The sequence below is a fragment of the Podarcis melisellensis genome (assembly GCF_964234715.1).
Source record: "Podarcis melisellensis genome assembly, chromosome: 9".
Taxonomy (NCBI): Eukaryota; Metazoa; Chordata; class Lepidosauria; order Squamata; family Lacertidae; genus Podarcis; species Podarcis melisellensis.
Window position 1 is genome coordinate 20,220,790 of NC_138541.1, and position 26,494 is coordinate 20,247,283.

Sequence of the window (26,494 nt, forward strand, 5' to 3'; positions counted from 1 at the left end):
TGCTATGCTCAGGAACGAGCCTGTTTTGGATACTGGATTCTGCAGAATGGGGGACTTCTTGCTGCAGGGTCTTTTTGTAGAAGTTTTTGATAAGACAGAGTACGCAGTTGAAGTAGCCCAGATCAGTCCATTTCTCCTGTCAATATTCCATCCTCGTAGACTGAAGTTCTCAAATTGCAGTGGATGATGTCATAGCAACTGCTTTACAAGAAGCCAGATTTGAAATTGAAACCATCAACTACACCTGTTATGAGAGTTGTAGCCACTCTGGTTCACGTGCTTTTTCAATATGACATCATAGCTGCTTTTTTGTTTTAAAAAAAGTAAGCTAGTGGGGCAAAGGGGAGACCGCTCTGGAGCTCCTGCCACCTGCTATTTTGGGGAGGGGGTGCACCTGGCCCCCCGCAAGTTTGAAAGCATCTTAGCCACAGACCTGCAAACACTAGCTTTTGTAAGCTGGCAAAAGCTCATCTGTTTCATCTAAAACAAAACCCTTGAAATGTCCTAACCTACAACAAGAGAACATTTATTTATTTTTTTGTAGCATGCCTTTCCCGCTCTCCACTGATTCAGTCCAGGTGTGAAATAACACCCTCCAAACTTGCATGCCATAACCTGGATTCATTTAAGAAAAGGGGACAATGAAGCTGTATGCCTACGTAAGAAAAATGTTTTAATCATAATTCTTCTACTTGGGTTAATCTCAATTGCAGGACATTTTAGAACAAAAAGACACTGATTGTACTTGAGAATCATTCTAACAGCAGTCAATAAACTGTTTAACCGCAGAGATTTCTGGCACTTAGTGGTACAGTAAGACATGAACAGAGATTAGATGTGTCTAAGATCAGCGTTTTGTTCTTCACATTGTCAAGAGCAGGTGATGCTTCTAACTGGAACAGCTTTTCCTAAATCATTTTTGACCAACGCCTCCTGAATTACTGTTGCACCGAGTTGAACTGCGGTGGAAGTTTTCTTCAGGCTTCTTGAAACTTCAGGACACTGCGGATGCTGCAAGAGTTAAAGCAAAGAGCTGAGATCATGAATTTGATTTGTGCTGTCAAACTTGATGTGATCTTATTTAAGAAAACTGGCACGGTATCATGCTGCTTTCTGCAACATGCTGCCACCATTGGTCACACTGATCCTATGGGCAAGGCTTTGAGTAGGAGAGACACTATTCACTCCTGATGATCATGGGGGCACTGGGGCAGCCACTACAACAAAACATCACAGGGTTGTTTTGTGGAAAAGAAGACTACTCTATGTTGGCAGGATAAAGGGAGAGAGAAACTTGCCAAGGAAAAAGAGAGAAATCTTTCTCAATGGTTGCTTTCACAATAAATATGCACCCTCCTGTCCCAAAAAACATACAATTTAGGTAACTAAAAGGTAACTTCTGAGTAGACATATATGAGATTGTGCTGTCAGTGATGTTATTCTAAAATCTGTCCCAGCACACAATATATAAAAAGTAAACTTGTTGACAAACAGCACAAACAGTACCTACCTCTTTCCAGCATGCATGAGTTCAAAGGCCTCATTAATTTTGTTAAACGGTAAAGTGTGAGTCACAAATTCATCCACTTTTATCTTTTTGGACATGTATTCTGCTACCAGCTTCGGAACACTCTCTACACTCTTCCAACCTGTTAGAAAATGAAATTATTGTGTACCAAATGTGATGTGACACAGCAAGATGGATGAAGCAGCATTACAATAGTAGCATCTGTGCCAGACAAGGAAATCTTAATGATGCAAGCCTGAAAGAAAACAACTCTCTCTCTCTAAGCTAGAAAGGGAGAGTTGTCTCTTGGCTATCCTTGGCATGCTATATTACTGCATTTGTAATGTGGCTGCAGCAGCAGTAAGAAACCTGGAGCCTTCCAGATGTTGCTGGCATGGCCAATGGTCAAGAAAGACTGGAGTTGCAGTGCAGCAAAATCTGGAAGACCACAGGTTCAGTACCCTATGGTGCAGCCTTGGGATTGTCTGTGCACAATACTGAACTGACTACCTGAAAGTTGCAGGGCAGTAACAAGCTACTTGTGATAAAATTGCAGCAGACAGGAATGCTCTCATGTAAGAGCCAGACATTTGACTTTCAGGTTTGCAAACCAGAACACCTACTTCCGGGTTTGCGACGTTCGAGTTCCAAGTTGTTTGTGAACCAAGCTCTTTGAAAACCAAGGTATGGCTGTGTGTATAATTTAAAGATACCCTTTACTAATGAAGATGATCATCCAGAAGATACTTAGGAATGTATTGCATTAAGAAAAATTGTGGAATCTCCTCTAGGCTTTTTCTAAGTAGAAAGTCTACATGGCAAGTGCAATGTATGCTTTTAGAAACGGGATATCCTGTTTTGGATTGGAGTATAAGACTGGAACACATGTCTCTCAATTTTGAAGTCCTCTCTTAATGTCCTGATGTATACATGGAAGGGTTATGCCACAAGTTTGCTAGCCTTTTAAGGTTCATGAGATTCATTAACAGTTGTCCATTTCCTGTGCAGAAATGCACACATGCACAAGAACATATTGCGACTGCCCTATGTAAGACAGGTTCATCAGCACCCCAGCAAAGTTATACCTCCAAAGGCAGTCCCTTTCCATGTTCGTCCAGTGACTAGCTGGAATGGACGGGTGGCAATTTCTTGACCGGAAGCAGCAACACCAACTATGACACTCACTCCCCAACCTTTGTGGCATGCTTCCAAGGCTGCTCTCTGTGGGACATGAAAGAAAGGAGGAGCAAGTGATACAAATAAAAGAAGTGGATGGGTGGAAGAGAAGCATAGTTCAGTAGCAGAGCACGTGCAGACATTCCCAGGTTCAGTCCTAGCATCTTCAGGTACCAGATGGGAAAGAGCTGCTGCCAAGGTAAACAATGCAGAGCTTGATGGACCAGTGGTCTGACTTGGGATAAGGCAACTTCTAATGTTCCTGGAGAGATGCTCCAGGAAACAGTATATTTAGAAGGAATGATTGGTAGGCTGCTCAAGAGATCACCAGTGGCAAATATTTAGAGATGCAAATCCAGAACTGGCTATGGATATTGGCTATGGCATCTAAATGCAACCTTCATGGCTGCAGATCAGCACAGAGTACTGGCAGAGGCTTCCCAGTTCTGGAGATGGCGTTGATGGATGCTGGTCTGACTAGACAAAACAGGCCTTCACCAGACATTTCTGATGACTTTCATTATGCCATGGCTCCCATCCATGCCCCCCCCCGCCGCATTCCAGGCTCCGCTCACCCTAGGGTGCTACCTATGGGACAGACACACTTACCATGACACCAACGTTACCGATGCACTCAAATGAGTAATCTACTCCTCCATCCGTCAATTCCACCAGGACCTCCTGAATGGGCTTCTCGAAGTCCTTGGGGCTGATGCACTCTGTGGCCCCAAATTCCTTGGCTTTTGCAAATTTGTCCTTGTTGAGGTCAATCCCGATGATCCGGGATGCACCTGCCACCTTGCAGCCCATGATTACTGCTAGCCCAACTCCACCCAAGCCAAAGACAGCACAAGTAGAGCCAGGCTCCACCTGAAAGAAAGAACACTCACTTGAAGGAGAACAGTTCTTAACACCGAAAAAATAACAGCTCTATCTGCTGCAATAAACTAGGCTCTTGCAAATGGCTCGTTGAGCTAAGTCTGCTCTTAGAATTAACAGCCATCCTACTTTGAACTAGTAACACAAGCTAAAATCATTGCTTGCTGTCACTGCCCATCTCAGATAAGGAAGACACATGTCAGATAGTTAACTCTTTATTGGCTAGAGAAATACAGCAGCTTCCCCAGAGCTCTGGATACATATTCTCACACACTTGTAGCCTCTAAGCAGCAGTCCACAGGTCTGAGCTCTATGGAGCAGCTGCAGCAACAGTGGGGCCTCTCCTCCAGCTTATATACCCGCCTCTTGACGGATTGCATACCCACAATCTGAGACTTCTTCTGCATGGAAGTCACTGCTGCTCTTCACTTTTCAATCCCCTCCTGGTTCTAGGGGACAGCAGGGTGGGAGAAGGTGGGGAGTCTACTGACCTGTCTTTCACCTGAGCTGTACCTTCTTCCCACACACCTGCCTTTGCCTTGAACTGCCCCGACTCCCCAACTTCCCCATGCCTTGTGGACTGCGCCAAACCCCATAAATCACTGGTCCACTCTTCTGGGTCATTCCCCTAGCCTCTGCCACACACTCTTCTGAGCCCTGCCAGTCCATGACACTGGCTCTCCTAACTCACTGGTTGGATCTCCAGCCCCACGGGCTTAATTAGGCATGCAAGGTCTTTTTTGCCAAGCCATACTTAATCCTGGGATGGTGGGTTTGAGCCCCACATTAGGCAAAAGGTTCCTGTTGGGTTAGGTGACCCTCATGGTCCTTTTCAACTTTCCAATTGTATCATTCTATACCCACCAGCAGTCAGATGTGGGGCAAGTAAAGCCGTCAGTGGGCTGAATGGGGGCATGCTGACACAGCAAATTAACTGCCCTGCGCACAGTGCTTTGCAAGCCCTGGTGGTCAGCTGATCAGACCCAACTCACAACTGCAAGCAAATGTTACTAACAGTGGTCTCTGCCAAACTGGTGCAAGTGAGCAGATGAGGGCCAAAAGCCTTTTCCTCCCCAATGAAGTCTCCCAAGGGGGGGGGGTTAGGTTTAAGGGAAGGTTCTGTCTCTTAATTTGTTTTATGAGCTGTTTGCACTGCAAGGAGTGGCAGAAGCAGCAATGGCAGGGAGGTGAAAGTTCATCAGCACCCCAGCAAAGTTATACTGTACCTCCAAAGGTTTAACTTAACTCCTGTTTAAACAAGCTGTGCTTCTCACTTCCAGGACAGGGACGTGGAGCCACAGCTCGGGTATGGGGCGGGGGGGCGGGAGGGCTGTAACTTCCTGTACTATATTTTCTCTGTTGTGTGTGGATTATATGGCTGGGAGTGGCCGCCGAGACCATATAACACAGGTCCTGAAAGATCTTCATAGGCTCCCAGTACGTTTCCGAACACAATTCAAAGTGTTGGTGCTGATCTTTAAAGCCCTAAGCAGCCTCGGTCCAGTATACTTGAAGGAGCGTCTTCACCCCCCATCACCCAGCCCGGACACTGAGGTCCAGCGCTGAGGGCCTTCTGGCGGTTCCTTGCTGCGAGAAGTGAGGTTACAAGGAACCAAGCAGAGGGCCTTCTCAGTAGAGGCGCCTGCCCTGTGGAATGCCCTCCAAGCAAATGTCAAGGCAATAAACAACTATTTTACTTTTAAAAGACAACTGAAGGCGGCCCTGTTTAGGGAAGTTTTTAATGTCTGATGCTGTATTGTTTCTAATATTCAGTTGGAAGCCGCCCAGAGTGGCTGGGGAAACCCAGCCAGATGGGTGGGGTATAAATAATAAATTATTATTATTATTATTATTATTATTATTATTATTATTATTATTAACTCTACTCTGTGCTCAAGAGTCAGAAAAAAATCAACAGGAAGTCAAGGACCCCAACCTTTGCAGTGTTCAAGGCTGCTCCATAGCCAGTAGAAACCCCACATCCCAGCAAGCAGACTTTGTCCAAGGGGGCAGAAGCACCTATTTTCGCCAGAGAAATGTCTGCAACGACGGTGTACTCTGAGAAAGTGCTTGTCCCCATGAAGTGGAGAACCTGTTTTCCTTTACACGTGAACCTACTGGTACCATCAGGCATCACTCCTTTTCCTTGGGTGACTCTGCAGAATAAAATCAGAACAGATGTGTTGCTTAGAGGGCATGTATGATCACACCAAAAAGCAACAGGCCCATCAGAAAAAAATCATATTGGGGCCATACCTTTATTAAGCCAACCAGAATACAGTTACACTTTAGGGTGCTTTGCAAGACTTGACAACCAGCTGATTGCTGCTGCTTTATGGTGCCTACACACTCTCTTGGCTGAGCCAGGTCTTTCCAATGCCACATGTGGAATCACATGTAAAGCAGGTGGGTGTGGTTTGGCCAAAATGGCCTTGCAGGCCAAATGGGGAGATCTGCCACACCTTATTAGGTTTCTGCCTATGTGCCAGAGAAGTTGAGAAAGGGATACAGTCTCTGTCATGCTACACAAAGCAAGAGGCTTCTCCAGATGCCAAGCTCTCTGCAAAGCTCAAAGAATTTGGAAAGAATTTGCGAAGCTTAAATAATTTGCACTTTGTTCTGGGCAACTGGTAGCTGGCGAACACATAGAAATTAGTGTGTGCTTTTGGCCATCTGGCTGCTGCATTTGTGAACCCCTGGCACTGAAGTCCGTGCTCTGTATGACAAAGGAAAAGATGGGGGAGGAGGAAGCAGGGGAGAAGAAAACCAACCTTATTTTCTGGCAGAGATTAGTTTTAGGGTTTAAACAAAACTTGCATTCTCCACATTGTGGGATGTACAAAGGGATTACTGTGTCTCCTGGAAAATACAAAGAGTTGGTTTTTTTTATTTTAAAAAATAAATGTTTCCAACACTCTTAACTGATAAAAAGCACAGTGTGTTAAAGCTAGATGTTCCATTAGAGCATGATATACTAATACTTTTAGACAAGTGGCATGTTTTGTACTCCCAAATTGTTCCAAAGCAACTTCAGATGCAAAGCAATGGAAATATTTCTGCTGAAGGGTTGGCCGAACTACGATGAGCATTAGGGTCCTTGCATCTTAAGCAGAATCCCCTTACCTGGTTTGAATTTGGTCACTCCTTCCCCAACACTCTCCACAATCCCTGCTCCTTCATGACCCAGGATAACAGGAAAACTCCCTTCAGGGTCAGCACCACTTAGAGTATAGGCATCCGTGTGACAAACAGCAGTGGCAATGATCTACAAAGTCATGAAGAACAATCAGATTCAGCAGGTTATTCGACAGGCATTGTGTTTTCAGGGCACTGGAGTTGTAGGGCAACGGAGGGAGAGGCGGCAGGCGGACTGCAGGCAAGCACTGCGCTGCCCGAAATGGCAGCGTGGGTCTTGCGCCTGTGCTTCCCCCTCAACCGCCCTACAGTGGTGAACTGCATGGAAGCTCCCTACCCACCAGGGTGCCCAAGCAGCTAGCTATGCCTCTGGGTCAAATATCCTAGTCCCTAATGGTTTAGAGCAAGCAATGTAGCAACTATTTCATTACCTTGATACGAACTTCATGAGCTTTAGGTGGTCCAACTTCCACCTCCTCAATGGACAGTGGTTTACCCGCTTCCCAGGCAACAGCTGCCTTGCATTTGATAACCTAGATAAGAAATAGAAAGAGCGCCCTATGACATTGCACAGCAAGCTTGTACAATGAGCTTCCTTCCTCAAAGGCTGAAATCACACACTACAGATGCTTCGGAGATGACACCCTGTCAGAACTGGGGGAGCTCAAACTGGACCTTTGTTGGTTAACAGATTGTCAAACAGCTCTGAGAGCTGTATTGGTGATGGTGGGGGCACCCTATTTGTTTACTTGCATCATTTACAGGCTGCCCCATGGCTAAAAAAGTTATCTCAGTGGCTCACATGAAAAGAAAATCAGTTTAAAAATGCGAGCGCAAAAGCTATGGTCTATGAAAGGTCAAACAATTCTAGCATCTGTAGAACCTGAGAGATGAGGCAAAATATACAGGCACAGTTCCTCTCAATTCCATGAAGCAATAGACCTTCCATTTTTTACCTTGTTTCTCTCGCCCATCCCAGGAAAAATTCCTGCAAATACCCAGGCAAATAGAGGTGATGAGAAGGTCTACCTCCTCAATATGTTTGAACAATAAGTGCAAACTACATCAAGTTACTAACCCGATAGAAATCAACTCCATGTAACTTGGTGATTATTGAACGTAATCCTGTTTGCTACAAATGGAAGTGGTTGGTACAGTTTATCACCTACAGCAGATGGCAACTACAAACTGGGCAAGTATTATGAGGCAACCTATTGGTTTTTCTTAATATAATTTATATAATGCAATTCAATTCTTAGCATTTGTTTCTAAAAAGGTAAAGATAAAACTGATAATGACTCCTATTATTAGTGTGTCCAAATCCTCCATGCAAAATAGCCACAGATATACAAACTCCCAGTGTCACTGAAAAGAAACACATGCTATTTGACCAGTGCTGCATGGCTGCAATGTCCTAATTAACCAATTAAGAGTGAAAGAAGAGAAAATGAACTTGTTATACAACTTGTTCATTCCTTCAGGGACAACCTCTTATTAAGCGCAAACACTACCGCCATGGATATTTTAACTTGTATTTATTGTATATCCATATTGTACACTTTTGTAATAGAAAAAGTAAGCAAAAACTGTAGCAGTAGTGTTCCTGCTTAAAATAAGGTTAATGTGTGTGTATGCCAAGGGACCAGTCACAGAAAATTTAACCAGCCCTAAAACTGGTTAGTTTCTCACAGAGCAAAGTTCACAAAGATCATATGCCAAGTAAAATATTTGCATTCTTCAATTTCCCCTTCAGTTAGGGAATTTCAAGTTTAAGAGTGAAATATGGAAAAGGTATTAGTAAATGATTTACATATTTTGCATAAAAGGGTTTTGGAAATAAGAGTCAAAATGAAGTTTTTATAGGAGGTACTAGTTAGAACCTGGTACAGTGGTACCTCAGGTTAAGTACTTAATTCGTTCCGGAGGTCCGTTCTTAACCTGAAACTGTTCTTAACCTGAAGCACCACTTTAGCTAATGGGGCCTCCTGCTCAGTGGCGTAGCGTGGGGGGTGCAGGGGGGGGGCCGGCCGCACCGGGCGCAACATCTGGGAGTTATGGTTAGGGGGCACAAATCCACGGGTTAGGGGGGGCAAATTTCTTGCCTTGCCCCAGGTGCTGACAACCCACGCTACGCCACTGCTCCTGCTGCCGGAGCATGAGATCTGTTCTTATCCTGAAGCACTATTTCTGGCTTAGTGGAGTGTGTGACCTGAAACATATGTAACCTGAAGCGTATGTAACCCGAGGTACCACTGTATATTATATGTGTAGCGTAAGAGCAACGCAAACACTACTGTAGTTTTATAATTTATGTAGGCTAAAGGAATAGTATGAGCCGCCGCCGGAGCCCTAGCGGTTAATCTGTGCCAGTCCGCTTTCCCCTGCGTTTTTGTCCCATCTTGACGAATTTCCCTGGGGCGCCCCTCTGCATGTTTACCCCCGAGAGCAAGGGCCGTTGACTTAAGTGGAGCTTACTTCCGAGTAGAGTGCGTACTGGGGCGCGACCTCCAAGCTGGTGCCTTTCTGCCGGCGCCTCGTCGGAAGAAACGAAAACGCAAAGGGCGCCCGGGAGCCTAGCTACGCCTCTGCTCGCCCGTTGCAAAAGGCTCTCCCCCCCCCCAGACCCCTAAATTGACCCCGACTCGGAAGCTTTCCAAGTTCAGACGTGGGCTTGCAATCCTGCGCGCTTCCCTGGGAGGAAGCCCCACCGAGCGCAGACGAGGAAGCACGCTCGGCCTGCAAGAGAAAGAGCAGCGGCGCGCTCTTTCGCGGTGCCGCGTCGCCTCCCGTTTCCTTTGCACCCGCAGGAGGGGAAAGGCGCCCGCGCTGCTTCCCCGGGGAATGTTCGACGGCTCCCACTTACCCCGCTCGCCATCAGCCGCCTGCAAGTGCTCCTTTCTCGCCGTCCGCGAAGCAGCTGCCGAGCGACTTGGGGGCATGCGCGCTCCTTCGAGAGCCGCCCTCCAAGCAGGGGCGGGCCGAGGAAATAGGGCGCTGCTCCCTCGTCTCGCTCGTCTTCTTAGGGAGAATTGCAGTGCCCTCTGTCGAAGGATGCTCGTTCAGGATGAATTCCGCTTCAAGAGGCTGCGATTGCAAGCGCAGCTACTTAGGAGGCGGGGGAAGTCCTGCAGAAATCTGTGGGGCTGGAGCAAACGTTTAGGAAGAATCACCGAAAGGGTAGAGTTGGAAGGGACCACAAAGGTGAAAGCATGACCACAAGGATCATCTAGTCCCAACTCCCCTGCAATACAGGAATCTTTTCCCCAAGGCAGAGCTTGAACCCACGACCCTGAGGTGAAGAGTCTCGTGCTCTCTACCGACTTGAGCTATCAGGCTGCAAGGTTATTGTCGTTTTGTAGTTATTAATATTTAGGCCTCGGCTTTTCACTTTGGTATTTTATGTTAGGATATTTCCGTTCCACCTTAAAAGGGAGCAGGCTTGTGAGTCACAGAGTCTGCTTATTTCCTGTTCACAGGATGTTTATGTTTGCTATTGCTTTCGTTTTCTCTCTCTGTGCCAACACGCTAGCAGGCGGTCATGTTTTTCTTTGTTCCGACCAACGTTGAATAAACTTTCTAAATTATGCTCTTCTGCTGTGCAACTTTTGCTGTGTGAATTCTGCTGACAGAGTGTGCACCAGCCTAAGAATGTGGCAATCTATTTCTGAGGCTGCGTGTCGCTAATTGCTGATACTGCACGTCTACGGGGGATCGATGGACGTCCGGAGTCCGGCTGGAGGCAGTGACGGTCGATGTCTCCCTGGCAGTATCCCAACATTTCCCCTCACAACTTCTGTTTCCATCTGGCTCCTCAACCGACACATCCATGACAGGCTTTTGAAACTGGCTAAACTGTCCAAACAGTCAGAAGTACAACCTGAGCAGCTTGGAGATTCAGAGGCAGATTTGTCCCCCAGTAGCTGGACTAGGCCATGGGAGTACAGTGGTACCTCGGGTTACATACGCTTCAGGTTACAGACACTTCAGGTTACAGACTCTGCTAACCCAGAAATAGTACCTCGGGTTAAGAACTTTGCTTCAGGATAAGAACAGAAATCATGCTCCGGTGGCGCAACAGCAGTGGGAGGCCCCATTAGCTAAAGTGGTACTTCAGGTTAAGAACAGTTTCAGGTTAAGAACGGACCTCCGGAATGAATTAAGTACTTAACCCGAGGTAGCATTGTATTTGGTTGCATTGGAGGTCTGGAGAATTTGGCCTGAGGTTGACTTCGAGGCTATTGTAAGCAACTGCGTCTCTTAAATCTTCAGAAACTATCAGCAAACATCTTCAAGGCCCCAGTGTAAATACCAGTATTCCCTTATGTACATAATGTCCCCCTTAATACACTAACAATCTTCGTTCATCCTGTCCAGTGTTGGTGTTCATCTCACTCCTAAGCTTACTATACTAGCTACTAGGTTGTTTTGAAAGCATCCCAAGTGAATTGGTGTCGGCGGAATATTAAGGAAGCGTAGATACCTACACCTGTGTTTATACAAAGTGACACCTACACAATCCAGCAGCCCTTAGTTTTCCTTGCTGATGGATGAGGCCTGAATGTCTTTACTTCCAGCTCTCAAAGAGTCCCAGGTCAACTAACAGTTAGACACTGGTGGTTTTTGGAGTGGGTGGGAGTGGAGCAGGCTCCCTATAGCTGCTCCTGGTAGTTAGTCCTACATAGAACAGTAATCTGAGGCAGTGTGGAAAATTAAAATGTAGACTAGACCCAGCCAAGGCAGCTAGGTGTTCATGTTGGCCCCAAATGCTACAATAACTCTGCCTAGTTACAAAAGTCATATTCCCACTTAATGAACCATGCCTCAACTTTTGGAGAAATATTATTTTGGTACAGAACTTCCTAAAGGCCAAAAGTATATTGTTATAGGATTGTGGTGGTTGAGGTAGCTTAATTCTCACTTTTGGAATTTCCTCTCAGCCAGTATATCTGTAAAACTGGATTCTTTAGAAAGAGAGATTGCTAAAGGGTGAAACCAGTATCTGTGGAGTTAAATGCTGCAAACCAAGTTTGTAGTATCTCTTTGCATGACTAAAAAATACAGTGGTACCTCGGGTTACAGACGCTTCAAGTTACAGACTCCGCCAACCCAGAAGTAGTACCTTGGGTTAAGAACTTTGCTTCAGGATGAGAACAGAAATCACACGGTGGCAGCGGGAGACCCCATTAGCTAAAGTGGTACCTCAGGTTAAGAACAGTTTCAGGTTAAGAACGGACCTCCTGGACAAATTAAGTTCTTAACCCAAGGTACCACTGTGTAGGTGATGGTTCCCACAGAAACTACTAATAGCAATACTTCCAGAAGGTGGGTTAAAAGGGTTAGAATCTTCCCTCCTCCTCTGGTTGAAAGGGATATCATTGGTGTGCCAAAGACAGCAATAGTCATGGACTAGTAACAATATTTTTCACGTGAATTATTATGTCATTCCATCTTTTTAAAGTTGCCGCCTTTTCCCAGGCAGAGTTAGTCCACCTTTAACAGCCTCATGTAATTTGGAAATTCAACTCTGCAGTTTTTCTGATCACTTTTCTTTTGTCAGGAAAAGATGCTCCTGTTGGATTTGTGTTTTTTGTGTGCCTATTAAATACACAGAGGCTTATACACACAAAATTAGGGAGGGAGAAGAGCTAACCTAAATCTTCATGTTATTTCTGATGAATATGGAATATAGAACCAAAATGCAGTTGGCTGTTACTTAAGCTTGGGTATGAGAACATGTCCTGTGCTATGAAAGTTTTAAAATGGGATAAAATTACCATATATTATAATATCAGTTTACTTATTTATTTCTCTGACATCTACTAGTGTTAAAATAACCATAAAATCAAGTTCTTGATTTTTATTTTCAGGATGAAATATTGAGCTTCAGAATCCATACGAATAAAAAGTTAACGGTAGGTGGCACTATAACATTCTAGATAATTTATATTTCAGTCATTGCAGTGTTATGGCTTTTAGGCTTCCTGTGTTTAGAAAACCTTTCTGTGTTTTGTGTTGTCTGCTGAGGAACTCTTTGCAACTACCACATAAACTCTGAAAATTGCAAAAGATTCTGGGTGTGTGCTAGGGTGCCCACAATTCTCCTGGGGAGCTAGCTCTACCCATCTCACTCTTCCATCGTCTCCCGAGACAGATGGATGCCAACAGTAGACCCTGGAAGGGTAGAGCAATAGCGGTGAGCAATTAAATGTCTACCACTGCTGTTCTGCTCAGTGAGGAGCCTCTGATAGCCTTTACCTTGGGAAGAATATAATACTAATGACTTCCAGTAGATTTGTAATGAGAAATGAGTCTTAAGCACTAGGTGTCCGCTTCATATTTAAAGCTATGCAGTGTAGCAATTTGCCTCCCGGGTGGCGCTGTGGGTTAAACCACAGAGCCTAGGACTTGCTGATCAGAAGGTCGGCGGTTCGAATCCCCGTTGCTCGTCCCTGCTCCTGCCAACCTAGCAGTTCGAAAGCATCTCAAAGTGCAAGTAGATAAATAGGTACCGCTCCGACGAGAAGGTAAACGGCGTTTCTGTGTGCTGCTCTGGTTCACCAGAAGCGGCTGAGTCATGCTGGCCACATGACCTGGAAGCTGTATGCTGACTCCCTCGGCCAATAGAGCGAGATGAGCGCCGCAACCCCAGAGTTGGCCACGACTGGACCTAATGGTCAGGGGTCCCTTTACCTTTACCTTTAATGCTGCTGGTCTACAATTCCCATTACCCCTGATTGTTGGCCATGCCAGTTGGCCCTTCTTAACCCCTTGACAGGGGCCTAATTTTGCTCAGCTGTTTGTTGTAAACAAGCCAGCAACACTTTGAGAATCAGTTTGGTAGGGATGTCAGAAGCTGGTTTGGTTATGCTGAGAGGAGTTTAGAAGTGGTACTATGGAAAAAAAACACACAAAATGCCATCACCCTGAGTGAGGAACTTATTGCAAATGTTTTATTGTGACATCAGATTAAATCTATTGTTTTCACACGATAGCTTTAACAGAAAAGTGATTTTGTACACAGGTGACCCTACACATTTAGAAATGTGATGCGCCAACACAATATTCATATGTAGATATTAATTCATGAGTGACACAACACAACAGGAATTGTCAGTTTTAATAGTGACCTGACAGTACAGGAACTAAAAAAGTTGCTCTAAAGTATTACAGCTATGGCTTAGAGATTTTGAATTCTATGCTCATGTATCACAAAGAAATGCTTTTACAAACAATGTCCAAGGGGATACATTGATCAGAAGTCAGTGGGGCAGATTTGAATAAAGATCACATTTTGTTGGGCTTCTAGTCCTCCGGCGTTTGTACTGGGTTCTTAATACACCAATACAGTTCGGTTGCTGGAAAACAGGTAAAAAGCAAGAGGGGGAAATGTATGTGTTCATTAGCAAAAGGGTCTATACTAAGCATCTGTTACTGGCCTATTTCTGGTGATGCAGTTAGGCTACTTGCACACCAGGGGTTTAGTGGGTAGAGCAGTTGTTTTGCAGGTTCAATCCCCAGCAGCCCCATAATGCCTTACCTTTTCCCTTGACGCATAAGATCAAATGCTTCGTTGATTTTATCAAAAGGCAAAGTATAAGATACAAGTGCATCCAGGCTGAATTTCCCTGCCATGTAATCCAACACCAGGTTTGGTACAGAATCCACACCCTTCCAGCCTGTGAGGGGGGAAAACAAACAGATTCAAAACTGAATTCCTGATTTTTTTTATATGACACTGTTTGCAAATATGCCAGCATGTTGACTGGGAGATATCGTACAACAAACTTGTTTCCCCCAAAGACCAGACTTATTGTGAAAGGAAAACTATAGGGAAATGCACAGAAAAGTGTGGGATCAAGCTTGCTCTGACACATTATCATTTAACCTCCCTGCAAAAAAATCAGAATGAACGATTTTTAAAAAAGCAAGTCATCATGATCTGCCCCCCCAACTGCATGGATGATCTGAATGCCTGAATGTTGTTGTGCCAATTTTTCCTCCTGTTTCACCACCCACTTTCCCAGCTCCTGGGGCACACTGCACATGGGCCCACACTCTAGAAGGATGTCGAAACAGGTTTTCATTTATTTCTCGAAAGTGGAACAGGCTGTTCCATTTAACATCCACCAGATATTTGGATTCCAGAAATGGGAAGCAATTCAATAAAAACATTCCAGCTGTTATGTTCTTTGAGGTTGGCTCAGAAAGAAATATAATCCAGATCTGGGAACATTTGAGCAATTGACAATAAATCACAATTATTTTGTACTAATTGCTTTGGCTGCCTTAAAATCCGCAAAACAATTGAATGATTAGTAGGAATTACTGGGACTAAGGCATTTTCTAGTACGGTGGGACAGTAACTAAAATCTGTGTGGCCCCATTCCCCATTAACTTTCTATTTAGTACAAGTCTTGTTGCCTTTCTATTTAGTGTCTCCTTTGCTTAAGAAATCTCTAGTGCTCCAGTGAGAGTTTATGTAATCTGAGATAATTCTTTTACTTTCAAAAGACCTTTAAAAGCCACTGAGAAAAAAGCTTGCATGCTCTAGAATGTGTCATCGATGTGCCACTCTTCTGACTTCATTCTCTTAAGTCAGGGGTCACCAACCTTTCTGGGGCAGTGGGAAGATTTGGGATCTTGTGAAAGTGACGTGGGCACCACTTACAAAATGCATGCTGTGGAGTGTGGTGCATCACAAAATGACTGCTTTGGGTGTGTGATGTAATGAATGCCACATCAAAAAGAGCAGAAAAAAGACATAGGGCCACACAATGGTGAGGGAATATTCCACCATCAGTGGGGACAAACGAATCTATTTCACCACTACATTTGCTCACAGAGAGAAGCTGTTTGCACCTCTCCTCTGTTCAGAACAGACAGAACAGGGCCTGTGTCCAGTTCTAGTATCCAAAGAAAAGTGGGCATGTTTAAGGTAACATGTTCAATATAGGAGAGGCTGAACAGGCAAACAGGAACTGAAGAGAAAGAGCGAATAGTCTCAGGTGTTGCAGGTTTTTTTAGCAAACTTTTTGTGGGCATCGCAGGAAGTGCTGGTGGGCAAACTGGCTCTCATAGAAACACGTTGCAACCTCTTCTTAAATCATGAATGGGTCAGCATGAGATGACCCAGTGCCAGAAACTGATCCTGATCCTGACACGATCCGTATACGGACCAAAAGGGTTTCAGGCATCATGCTTGTCTGTAGTCCAGTACAAAAATGTAGAGAAATGTAATACAAATAATATAATGTAATAGCACAGGGGGTGAACCTGCGGCCTGCAGGCTGGATCTGGCCTGCCAAACCACTGCAGGTGCCTCACTAGTTCCTGGCAACACCTGTATGTGCAGTCCAGCTCAGCGAAGGAGAAATCACCTTATCACAATTCTGAGCTGAGCAAGAAGATGGGCTGGATTCAGGATTCAAAGCAGCAAGAGGGACAGAACAGCTGTAAAATGTGTTTATGACAAGCTACAAGAAAACAAGCTGTGTTCTGTCACCCCTGCTCTTGCAGATAATTAAAGCAGTGCTGCCCATCTTGATCGTGGCAGTACTGAAAGGGAAAATAAAATAAATCAATTGTGCAAACTTAGAAATAACTATGCAAGTGTTATTTCAATCCTAGATACTACTTCAATGCCATTTCTGGCATTTATATACTGTTAGGGAAAAACTAACCTCCGAAAAAGGTGGCGTTGATTTTCCGGCCCATTATCAGGTCCAGCGGAGAAACAACGAATCCTTCTTCACCCACAGCCACTCCGACGATTACACAGGTGCCCCAGCCAACAGTGGTACAGCAGAGAGCAGCTTTCTGGAAGGCAAAGGAAACTAACAACCCAGTCCTGCTTATAATTAGGAGCCACAAAGCCAGCTCTGCCCATGAGTTCAAATGGAGTTACAACATTCCCAGTTGACTTTCACTGGCTTCTGCAACATTTAAAGAGGGGGCTTCCAGATGAGTGCTTAGCGTGGAATGGATGCTCTTTATGCATGCTAGTAATAAATATTAGCAGTGTGCACATGATGTTATCAGCATCAAAATAGTAGCCTATATTTGCCCCTTCTTTTACTCTTGATTTACGCTTTCGGGAAGAAATACTATGAATAATAATTAAAAATCTGTTCCCAAAATCCATTTGCAATATTTCATTTGCAAATTACAGTAAGTCCCTGTCTGGGGAAGCACCCAGAGTTATATGCTGCAGTTGAATGACCATTTGGCACCAGTGCACTGACAGGTTTCCATTTGCAGAGGTCTTACCATCTCATTAAGGCAAGAAAGTCTTGTCTCTGTGTTGTGTGCATTGCAGAAATATCTCCTGTCACCCATCAGGTATGAAGGCCCCCTCTCTCCAGTTTACATGACACTAAGCATAGCCTGTCCCCCTAGCTACATTTTACATAGATGTCCTGAAGGCGTTAGGCAGGTGGAAAGATGGGTCTTTCGAGTGCCAGTATAGTCCAGCTTTACCACACACACCTGCTATTTCTGCTTGTTTCTGAACAGTTTACCCAAACCTATGTCCTTACTTAGTTTCCACCAAGTTCTAATGCTGGTCAGCCACGTAGCCACTCTTATATTTACCTATGCCAGGCCCAGTTCAAGATATTTTGGCACCTGAGGTGAATCACAAAATAGTGCCTCCCTTCCTGCCATGGGAGAAGGGGAGTGTGAAGTTCTACATGAGGTGCAAGAAGAGAATAAAGATCTACATTGGGATCTGCTACTCCTGTCAATCCTGCTGCCTGAGGCAGTCGCTTCACCTTGCCTATTTAGTGGGCTGGCCCTGACCTAGGCTTACTATATTCAAATAGAAATATGTATGAATATGCTTACAATGATCATATAGGAAGCAAAAACCCAAAAAACTCAAAATCGTATCAGATAGTAAATAAGATGTGACATGACAAATGGGAGATACAAACTGCTTCCTTTGTTGAGCAGCTGAGTTTTCTATGACACTGTAAACAAAAAGTGAGGTTCCCTAATGGGAACCTGCAAGTCAGACCTTGGTGTGATGTGGTAGTTGCATTAGTCTAGAACTCAGGAGACCTGATCAGCTTTAAAAGACAGACTTATGAGTTCTCTTAAAAAACTAAGCAAGGCCACATTCATTAGGGATGGATTTTGAGAAAATCTGGGAATTCCTGGTGGAATTTCAGGAAAAGCTTAGATAAAATTGAACAGCTTTCTCATTACAGTTGCTGGATTTTGCTCATCCTTACTTAGAACATAATATTTTAGCTTTTCTGCTTTTATTACCAGTCTTTACTGCATTGTAACTTTATTAAGTGAAGGCTAAAATACATACCATTACTTTTATGTTTCCAATGCACTCAATGGCAAAATCTACTCCTCCATCGGTCATTTCAGCTATAACCTCTTGTATGGGGTTCTTGAAATCCTCAGGACTGAGGCAGTCAGTGGCTCCCAGCTCTTTTGCTAGTGCAAATTTGCTTTTGTTAATGTCAATCCCAAAGATACGAGATGCTCCAGCTGCTTTGCAGCCCATGATAGCAGAAAGGCCGACCCCTCCCAAACCAAAGACAGCACATGTAGATCCAGGCTCGACCTAGAATAACATGAGAGAAATTCACATGGAACTATTTTTAATATCTGGATTTTCTTTTTAAACAAAGAACCTCTTATCTATTTGGCTGAAACAAAAGTAAACCACAGGGTGGGTGGAATTTCCTCTTCTACACAACTATTAAGGGAGAGAGCCCTGCCCCCTTGTGCATCCCCCATGCAAAAATAAACAAAATCCACCCATATACAAAGCTAAATGTAGAGAGGAAATAATTTTCTACTCTGGTCTTCTTGACATGATAGTTCCCTCACCCTGCGACATTCAGTTAGGTGTGCCTCCACTTGCAGTCTGAAGTAAAACTGTTGACACAGCTGTACCACTGCAGAGAGAATTGGGCCCAACTTAATGTAGGATAACCAGCCTCATATAACCAATATGCTTAAGTCTAATAAATGCATGAAGAGGTTAATACCATAGAGTAAGCTGCCCAGCCTGCTTAAGCTATGTCGCTTCCTTTCACCTTGGGAAGAAATAGATAATCAAGCTTTTGTCTCTGTCCCCCCAGCCTACTTGAGAATTCAGTGTGTGAGGAGGGCTGAGCTGGTTGCTCCAGCTCAGCTGCATGGCTTTCATAAGCCTCTAATGTGTTCCTGTACCAATAGTTTAGGAACTTTCACCACTTTGTAGCTAAGCTACGTTTTACTGCCTTTGCAACTTTTCTGATGGATGTATGGAAGAGCAGATGAATCTGACCTTTGGAGAGTTTGTAAGTAAACACATTTTTTACTTACCAAATGCATGGTCTTTCCCTAAGCTGGGGAAAGTGGAGCACTTTGGAAGGAACTTTTAAATGGGACAGTTTTGGAATTCACTTGGAAGGGCGTATCTTAAAGCGTTTACAGCCTATATTTCCATGCTTTACTTTGCTGCATATTTTGTGATTTTAAATCTCTGCTGGGGTTCTCTCATCAAAGAGTACTTGCCCCAAACTTGGATCTTGTCTTCCGGGAAATTCTTCTCTTTTTTGAATCAGCACTTAAAACTAGTAGTCTGAGCACGTCTTGCTTAGCAAGGGGTTGAAGTAAAAGGCTTTTGGGATCCTGCCAACTGCTTATTTTGGTAAAGATTCTAGTTGGCCTTGACATGGCCAACTCCCCCTGTTAATTATTTTTTAAAAAGTAAGACTTGAGCCATCATGAACTCACCTTGGCAGTATTAATAGCAGCCCCATAACCCGTGGAAAAGCCACACCCAATCAAACAGACTTTATCTAGAGGAGCAGCAGGATCAATTTTGGCAAGAGAGCTTTCTACCACAACTGTGTATTCGGAGAAGGTACTGGTTCCCATGAAATGGTAAATCTGCTTTCCTTTGCACATGAACCTGCTTGTGCCATCAGGCATCAGGTCTTGGTCAGAAATTGGTGTCTTTGCTTTGCTGCAGAAGAAAAAAACAAAAGTGCAGTATGAACATCCATGGGCATCCAGGATTTTAGTTGGGGGGAGCAAGCCTTTTGTTGGAGGGGGCAGGTCTTATGTTGGGGGAGGGTAGAATCTCAGTTACCTATGTATTTTCATTTTTATTGATTGGGAGCAGCTGCCCCTCCCTGACCCCCCTGGCTACGCCCATGTTAAGATGCAAATTTGCTTATTTAACTTCTAAGTATAAATACTGTATGCATAAAATTTCTACACACATACCTCAATCCTCCATCTAGATAAGCAGCAAGCATGATCAGAGTTCAAGGATACATTCCAGGCAGGCAAAAAAATGCTTGAGAAGGAGGTGAAACAGAACCAGTAGCAGGCATGACTGGGGAGAGTATGTAGGTTGGGGAGAGTCCCAAGGACGAGATAGAGAGGTTTGGAGATAGAGAGGTTTGGATGTATCTACACAGATGTGTAGATTTAAACAAAAAGTGGGTCCCCCGAAACAATATATACACAAGTGGGGTGGTAGATAGGGCAGAGATGCTGTGTTAGCTTCCTGGCAGTTGGGTTACTCTTCTGCACCACGAAGGAAGTGGTAGGGAGGTTGTCACAGTGTAAATACATTGGAAGGCACACTGGATTGGTTCTGGTGCATTTGCACTGTGCTCAGCTCTCTACTGCCTCACTTGCTTTCATTTTCCCTCCAGGTAAGGAACAGGTTTTGGTAATATTCCTTCTGAGGGCTTTGCAGCTCACTTGCTAGGTAACCTAGCCTAGGTTACTTCCATATACTGCTTGCCTGGTTTATTAAGTTGTCCTCAGCAGGCTCCAGTGCATACATGTGGGCAAACAATGTGGCAGCTGCAGTAATTGGTGCCTCAAATAAATTTACTTGAAATGTGTACCTGATCCGTTCACAGAGGTTAGTTTTGGGACTCAAGCAGAACTTGCACTGTCCACACTGAGGAAGGTACAGCGGGATAACTTTGTCACCTAAACAAAACAACAAGAACACATCCAGTATTACATTTATTTCTGCTATGAACTTCAGTACAAGGCAAGCCTTGGGCTCATGAACTCTCCCCTCTCTTCACAAAGCCATGTTCAGAAGCTTTTGCTTCCATTCTTGATTAACTGCAGCTTGTTCTGTTTTCTACAGTTGAACAATCTGTGGTGGATCTGATGGTTTGAAACGGTCTAGCTGTGGGTCATGAACCTGTCTTGCTTCAAACAAACCATAGTTAAGATTAACCACAGTTTAAGGTTCAAATGCAGTGTTAAACTGGGTAATTCAAAGCTTCCTCCTCATACCAACACAAAGGGAAGCATGCTGTTTCGGAGTTTAAATTGACAATAGGGAATATTTTCCAGCCTAAGGCCTGTGTTCATTCACGGAGAAGCTCCCAAGGGCCACATGTCAATGTGGGTAGAGCAAGAGATACGATTCTCACTATATGACAGTATAATAGGTTATATTTGAGCCATGCAAAATCCAGAAGTTTCTACATTCACACCTTCCAAAAATGTTCAGCTGAGAATTGGGGTGTGTGTCTTTTGGTGCTGCACTGCTCCGCAAGTCAGCTAGCCACTTCCCCTGCCATAGCCCCTACCTGCCAGCTTCTCGTATAGGCTAGCCCCAGTCAGCAATCTCACTGCCCTGTTGGGGGCCAGTTGAAGTTTAGAGATTGTTTTCAAAGGCGAGTTCATGCATGACAACAGGGATGCCAACTTAAATAAAATATTGGGGGGGAGGTATGCCCCACCCCACATAATCGATGTCATGACGCAGTGCACGCACACCATATGAATGGTAATGCACATCAACTTTGCAGGGTCCCCGGTCCCTTCAAATATTTTATTGGGGGAGGGGAAGCCCCCTCAGCCCCTAGGAGTTGGGTTCCTATGCCTGACAATAAAAACACTCCTTTTTTGAACAGCCGTTTAAAGCAATCAAAGCCCTTCACATGCATTTTATAGTTGTAATCCTTACAAAAATTCTGTAAAATGCAGGCAATCCTATTGCAGTTGCACTCAGACTGAGAGAGTGTGGCGTGCCAGAGGCCATCCAGTGAGGTTTTGGAAGATGCAACATATGAACCAGGAACTTCCTTTAGCCTACTACAGTTTTAAACTGTTTAATTTTTTTGCTTTAATTGTTGTAACTCACCCTGGGACCTTAGAGTGAAGGGCAGGTATTGATTATTTATTATAATAATAATAATAATAATACCACCACCTTTCAGGCAGTTGAGCATCTTAAAAAGAGAAATGAGCCAATGGCACGGAGGACAAATTATAATGTATCAGTACCTGGTTTAAATCTAGTCACACCTGGACCAATGCTCTCTACGATTCCAGCTCCCTCGTGGCCTAGTATGACAGGGAAAAGGCCCTCTTCAAAACTTGGACTCATGGCATGATCATCTGTGCGGCACACCCCGGTGGCAATAATCTGAAAAAAGACATAAAACACAAGTTGATAACTTAACTAGATGGTGGTGGTGATGATGATGCAGAGTCATACTCATTCTCCTTCATAGACTTCACTACTGTCTTTTCCAATATTCATCCTCCAATATGCACCCTCCAGGAACTTTAGGGAGGGCATGGGAAGCCAGTGTGAGTGTATCGGGGAGAGACCTTTCTAAAATGGCCTCCATGTTGTTGTTTGCTGTAAGTTACAGCTGACATTATTTGAAAGCTATGCTTCTAAAGTAAGCTGTGGGGTGTAATAAAGATGTTTCGCAGATCTTTGGATGCTCACCTTAACTCGTATTTCATGCTCTTTTGGAGGGGAAACTTCAACTTCCTCAAGGGAAAAGGGTTTCCCTGCTTCCCATACAATGGCAGCCTTGCATTTAATAACCTGGAAAAGAACCCATTGAACTGAAATGTAAGGTTGGTATTAATGACCCCTGAGCTCCCTCGCCCCCACAGCCCTGTTATTTTATAGCTCCAAGATCAGATTCTGCATAAAAAGAGACTTATAAAGACAAACTTTGCCTAGCTGTTTACCTTTAGGTAGGCGAATGGGCTTTTGCACAACTAAAAAGATGACCAAGTAAAGGTGATTTGTTGCCATAGAAGTTGGAGTTCCTTGTGGAAAGTGGCATGTCTTTCTTCAACCCCATCTCCCCTGGCTGGAGGTGATGCCATCAAGGGGTGTGTGTGTGTGTGTGTGTGTGTGTGTGTGTGTAAAAGTAAGAGAACGTATGTTTGGCAGTAACAGAACCAGGTCACTCTGAAAGAGACAGAGGCCTGACTTGTTCTTTGTGAAAACCTGGTGCCTACAGCACTGGAAAGCTAATGGGGGAACAGGACCAGTTGCAATGTGAATGCTGTGAACATTTCATCTTAGCCTGTATATATCTGTAAATAAAACCTGTTGCAGAAGTGTCATCGGTCTCTGGCTACCTCATTAAAAGAAAACCAACTCGAGGTGTTTTTTTTAAAATCTATATCTAATCTATATCTATATATCTTTTCTGATTATTAATCAGGTTGTAAATAAAATAAATAAAAACAGATCCCCTGAAATGTAGTTTTATGGCTAAGCAATTGAATGGTTTTTACTGCAAGATACTTTGAGGGCCAGTCTTGACATGTGCTTAAATATGTAGCAGACGCCTCCCCACCGCCACCACAGTGGTATCAACTGGAGACTTTTTTCCTAAGGTTCCTGCTCATTGGAGAGGAGTCCAAACTCCATTCCATTCTAGGCAAGGGAGAAAAGAGATAAGTTTCCCCTTCCCGTGTGTTGCCTTCACCGTAGGAATCAAGCTCTCTCGTCCCTGTAATTAGCTATGGAAAAACAAGATATGTAGCTGCCTGCTAGGTATGCCTAGATTGACCTTCAGTCTCATTTGAGGGGGAAACTATCGTACATTTTTGAAAATTAGCCATGTGAAATGTCTTACATATGTCGGGACTTCAGAAGAACATGCTGGGGGCAAATCCAGTCCAAATCTAGTTTTTAGCACTTGCCAAAATTATGTTGGCTGACTCCTACTCCCATTGTTATGTTGGACACATCCCATGAACCAGCTGGATTGATTTTTACTGTGTGTGAATTGCCAAGGCCATATCAATCCACTCTTAGCTGTATTACAAAATACACAGCAATCAGATGATATCCAGATGTGAACAGGGTAGCTGCCTACATATTACTATTAGTTGATTTGATTTATAACATGCACTTCCTCCAAAATGAGGAAAAGGAAATTTCGCCCAGAAAGCATAAGTGCATCACCCAAAAAGACGACACCAATTTGCATTTGTTGATTTATATGGATGCATGCTAATTTAGAAATAGTTACTATGCTATAAAGAGAAAAATATTTCATCATAGCCCAGGTGCTGCTAAGTGTTGATGAGCAAGTTCAAGACCCCAGTTCTGCCTCCTTAGGGTTCTTTATCTTTAAACTAGGTTTGGATTGATCAGCTCTTTGAACAGAGGACTCCTTCAAAGAGAGCCTGACATCTAACAACCCTTCTGACAGAGGACTGTTCTCTGTAAAAATAACATTTAAACACTCTGTCTGTCTGTCTCTGTCTCTCACTCAGTCTCTGTCTCATTGTTCTGCATGTCTGTGGAAAATACTAGCCTTGAAAGCATCTCTGAGCTGGCACTTCTCTTTATTAAGGACACTCTTGGGAGGTCAAGCCAGCAATGGTTGCTATCCAAAAATCATCAAGGGGTGTTCTCGATCAAATTTTAAATTTGGAAGTGAAGAGACAGATACTGCAATCCGTATGTGTCCTATCATAAGAAATGGTAATTGGGCTGGAGCATCTTCTCAATGGAAATAAACCTTAATAGGTTTTTTTAAAAAAATGCATAAGAATGTGCAGCTTTCTGTTTGGAAAGGGGAGGATGAGAAGCATGGGGGGCAGTATAATGCTTTATGTGTTGTCTTTGGCCATCCCCTAAAGTACTACCCAGATATCAGTCTCCTTTCCCTTCTCTTCCCTCTGCCTACGAGCAGCTCTGCTGCAGGCCTGTGTTAAGAACCCCACCTGTAAACTGCAGATAACCCTCTTAATAAACCAGATTACCAACTAATGCACAGGGCCTGAATTCAGTAATCAAGATTGACCAGATATACAGCTTATAAAAGTAGAGCCCTCTAAAGCAGAGCACATCTCCGTTGACTGCATCACTGGGTTGAATGACTAATGAGAGCAAATCAGGGTGAATGTGGGAGAAATGCACATTGCCGTCAGTGGTGGACCTTGGGGTCTCAAATTTCAGTAGCTCCCTGTGTGACACCAATAATTGGCAAGCCACTCCTCTCACACTCTATTATAAATAATAGTTGTGGTGTCCCCTGAGGCACTCCTGAGGCTTCATGCCCAGTTACAACCAAGCCAGTTGTGCTCCCCTAAATCCGCCTCTGTTGCCGTATAATTTCCATGCAAACAAATTGGAATGAATGCATAATAAAGACTGGCTTTAATCTAACATTTGCAGAAGCTTTGTGCAAGCAAACCACAGGGAATTCTCAATAAATGAGTTATCTGGAGGGTCCCATAACCACCCTGTCCAGCACTAAAGGGAGAAGACAGCAGTGCATGAATCAGCATGGCTGCCAGTGCGCACCCGTTTCTTACTTTGCCAGCAGTGCTCATACTTTGTTCCTGGGGAGATCAAGACGAATTCAGCTGGGATCCCTTGGGGTCAGTGGCTCTGTGAAAGAAGCAGCTTGTATAATCTGTGTCTTGGGAGGGAAGATGTGGCCTAAATATCAGCTGGAATTCCTCTTCTGCCACTCCCTCACTTTACCCTTATCACCTGCTCCCTCTTCCCACCTACCAGTGGAGGTGTTCTTGTTTTTAAGCCCTCTGTCCTCAACCCGTTTCCGCAATTATAACTTTATATTTTATTTGTATCTATGCAGCCAACATCCTTTCCCCCTTATACCTAGACTTTCAGCGCATGCAAACATATAATGTTCAGTAGCGTGTCAGTGCAAACAACTCTAGTGACAGGAGAGGCTTTAGCAAAATTAATGGTGACAATGATAGCAGCTCTTTACTCTGGAAAGGAGAGTGGGGTGTGGGGGAACTGTGCTGAAAATAAAGTCGCTGTAATATGAACCTCACCACTACCCTTTGCTTATACAGTGGTACCTCTAGTTACAAACTTAATTTGTTCTGGAGGTCCGTTCTTAACCTGAAACTGTTCTTAACTACAGGCGTGCTTTCGTTAATGGGGTCTCTTGCGTGTTATGCCACGCCACCGTAACACGATTTCCGTTCTCATCCTGAGGCAAAGTTCTCAACTCGAGGTAACTCTTCCAGGTTAGCAGAGTTTGTAACCAGAAGCGTTTGTAACTCGAGGTACCACTGTAATTGGTAATGTAATCCCAGCACTCAGAACTACTTACCTGAATAGCAAGTCTATTTGAGACTGACTTGGAGATCATATTCAACAGTTAGATCAGCTGATCATCACTGATTTCGCCTTTTAAGATTAAGTTTCTTGCTTACTCAAAGCAATGTTAAGCACAGCACTGTTAAGAAAGAAGCAACCTATATCTGAATTTTAACCAGAAAAAGTAAAACAAATTACACATCTGTTTTGATTGAACAGTTTTTCTGCTTCCAAAATAGCAGCCAAGAAAGAGTGATCACACTAAATTCTTGACTCCAAAGTTTGCAAGGGGTAGAAGGACATAATTAATTGGCCCCATGGAGTTCATTTTAAGCCAGATGGTTTTTGTCTACAATTTGATGCATTCTTACATGGGAGTAAGTCCCACTGACCTCATTCATAGTATCATAGGATTGTGCTGTTACTTAGGTAACCAAGTGCATATCTGAAAACAGGGA

General features: G+C 44.0%; 1 protein-coding gene across 1 annotated transcript; it reads right to left on the reverse strand.

Annotated features, from left to right (window-relative positions):
• Positions 1-871: 871 nt before the first annotated feature.
• On the reverse strand, positions 872-25,485 carry LOC309377253 (uncharacterized protein). The gene is made up of 19 exons (XM_081924242.1): positions 25,274-25,485; positions 22,428-22,529; positions 21,974-22,115; positions 20,569-20,656; positions 19,439-19,670; positions 18,015-18,275; positions 16,378-16,513; positions 14,235-14,373; positions 14,043-14,052; positions 12,817-12,868; positions 9,561-9,715; positions 7,129-7,230; positions 6,686-6,827; positions 6,334-6,421; positions 5,499-5,718; positions 3,293-3,553; positions 2,593-2,728; positions 1,511-1,649; positions 872-1,011 (listed from the first exon to the last, which is right to left on the reverse strand). Exons 1-19 carry the CDS (start codon positions 25,289-25,291, stop codon positions 978-980), a joined length of 2,457 nt encoding a protein of 818 aa, XP_081780368.1. The 5' UTR covers positions 25,292-25,485; the 3' UTR covers positions 872-977.
• Between the last annotated feature and the right edge of the window lie 1,009 nt (positions 25,486-26,494).

Bases quoted from the DNA above. Each gene is read 5' to 3' on its own strand.
- LOC309377253 (XM_081924242.1), bottom strand. The intron at 14,374-16,377 runs GTTAGTTTTTCC...CCCCCCTCACAG, and splicing joins CAACGCCACCTTTTTCGGAG to GCTGGAAGGGTGTGGATTCT. The intron at 5,719-6,333 runs GTTGGTTTTCTT...TTTATTCTGCAG, and splicing joins AATCTCTGCCAGAAAATAAG to AGTCACCCAAGGAAAAGGAG.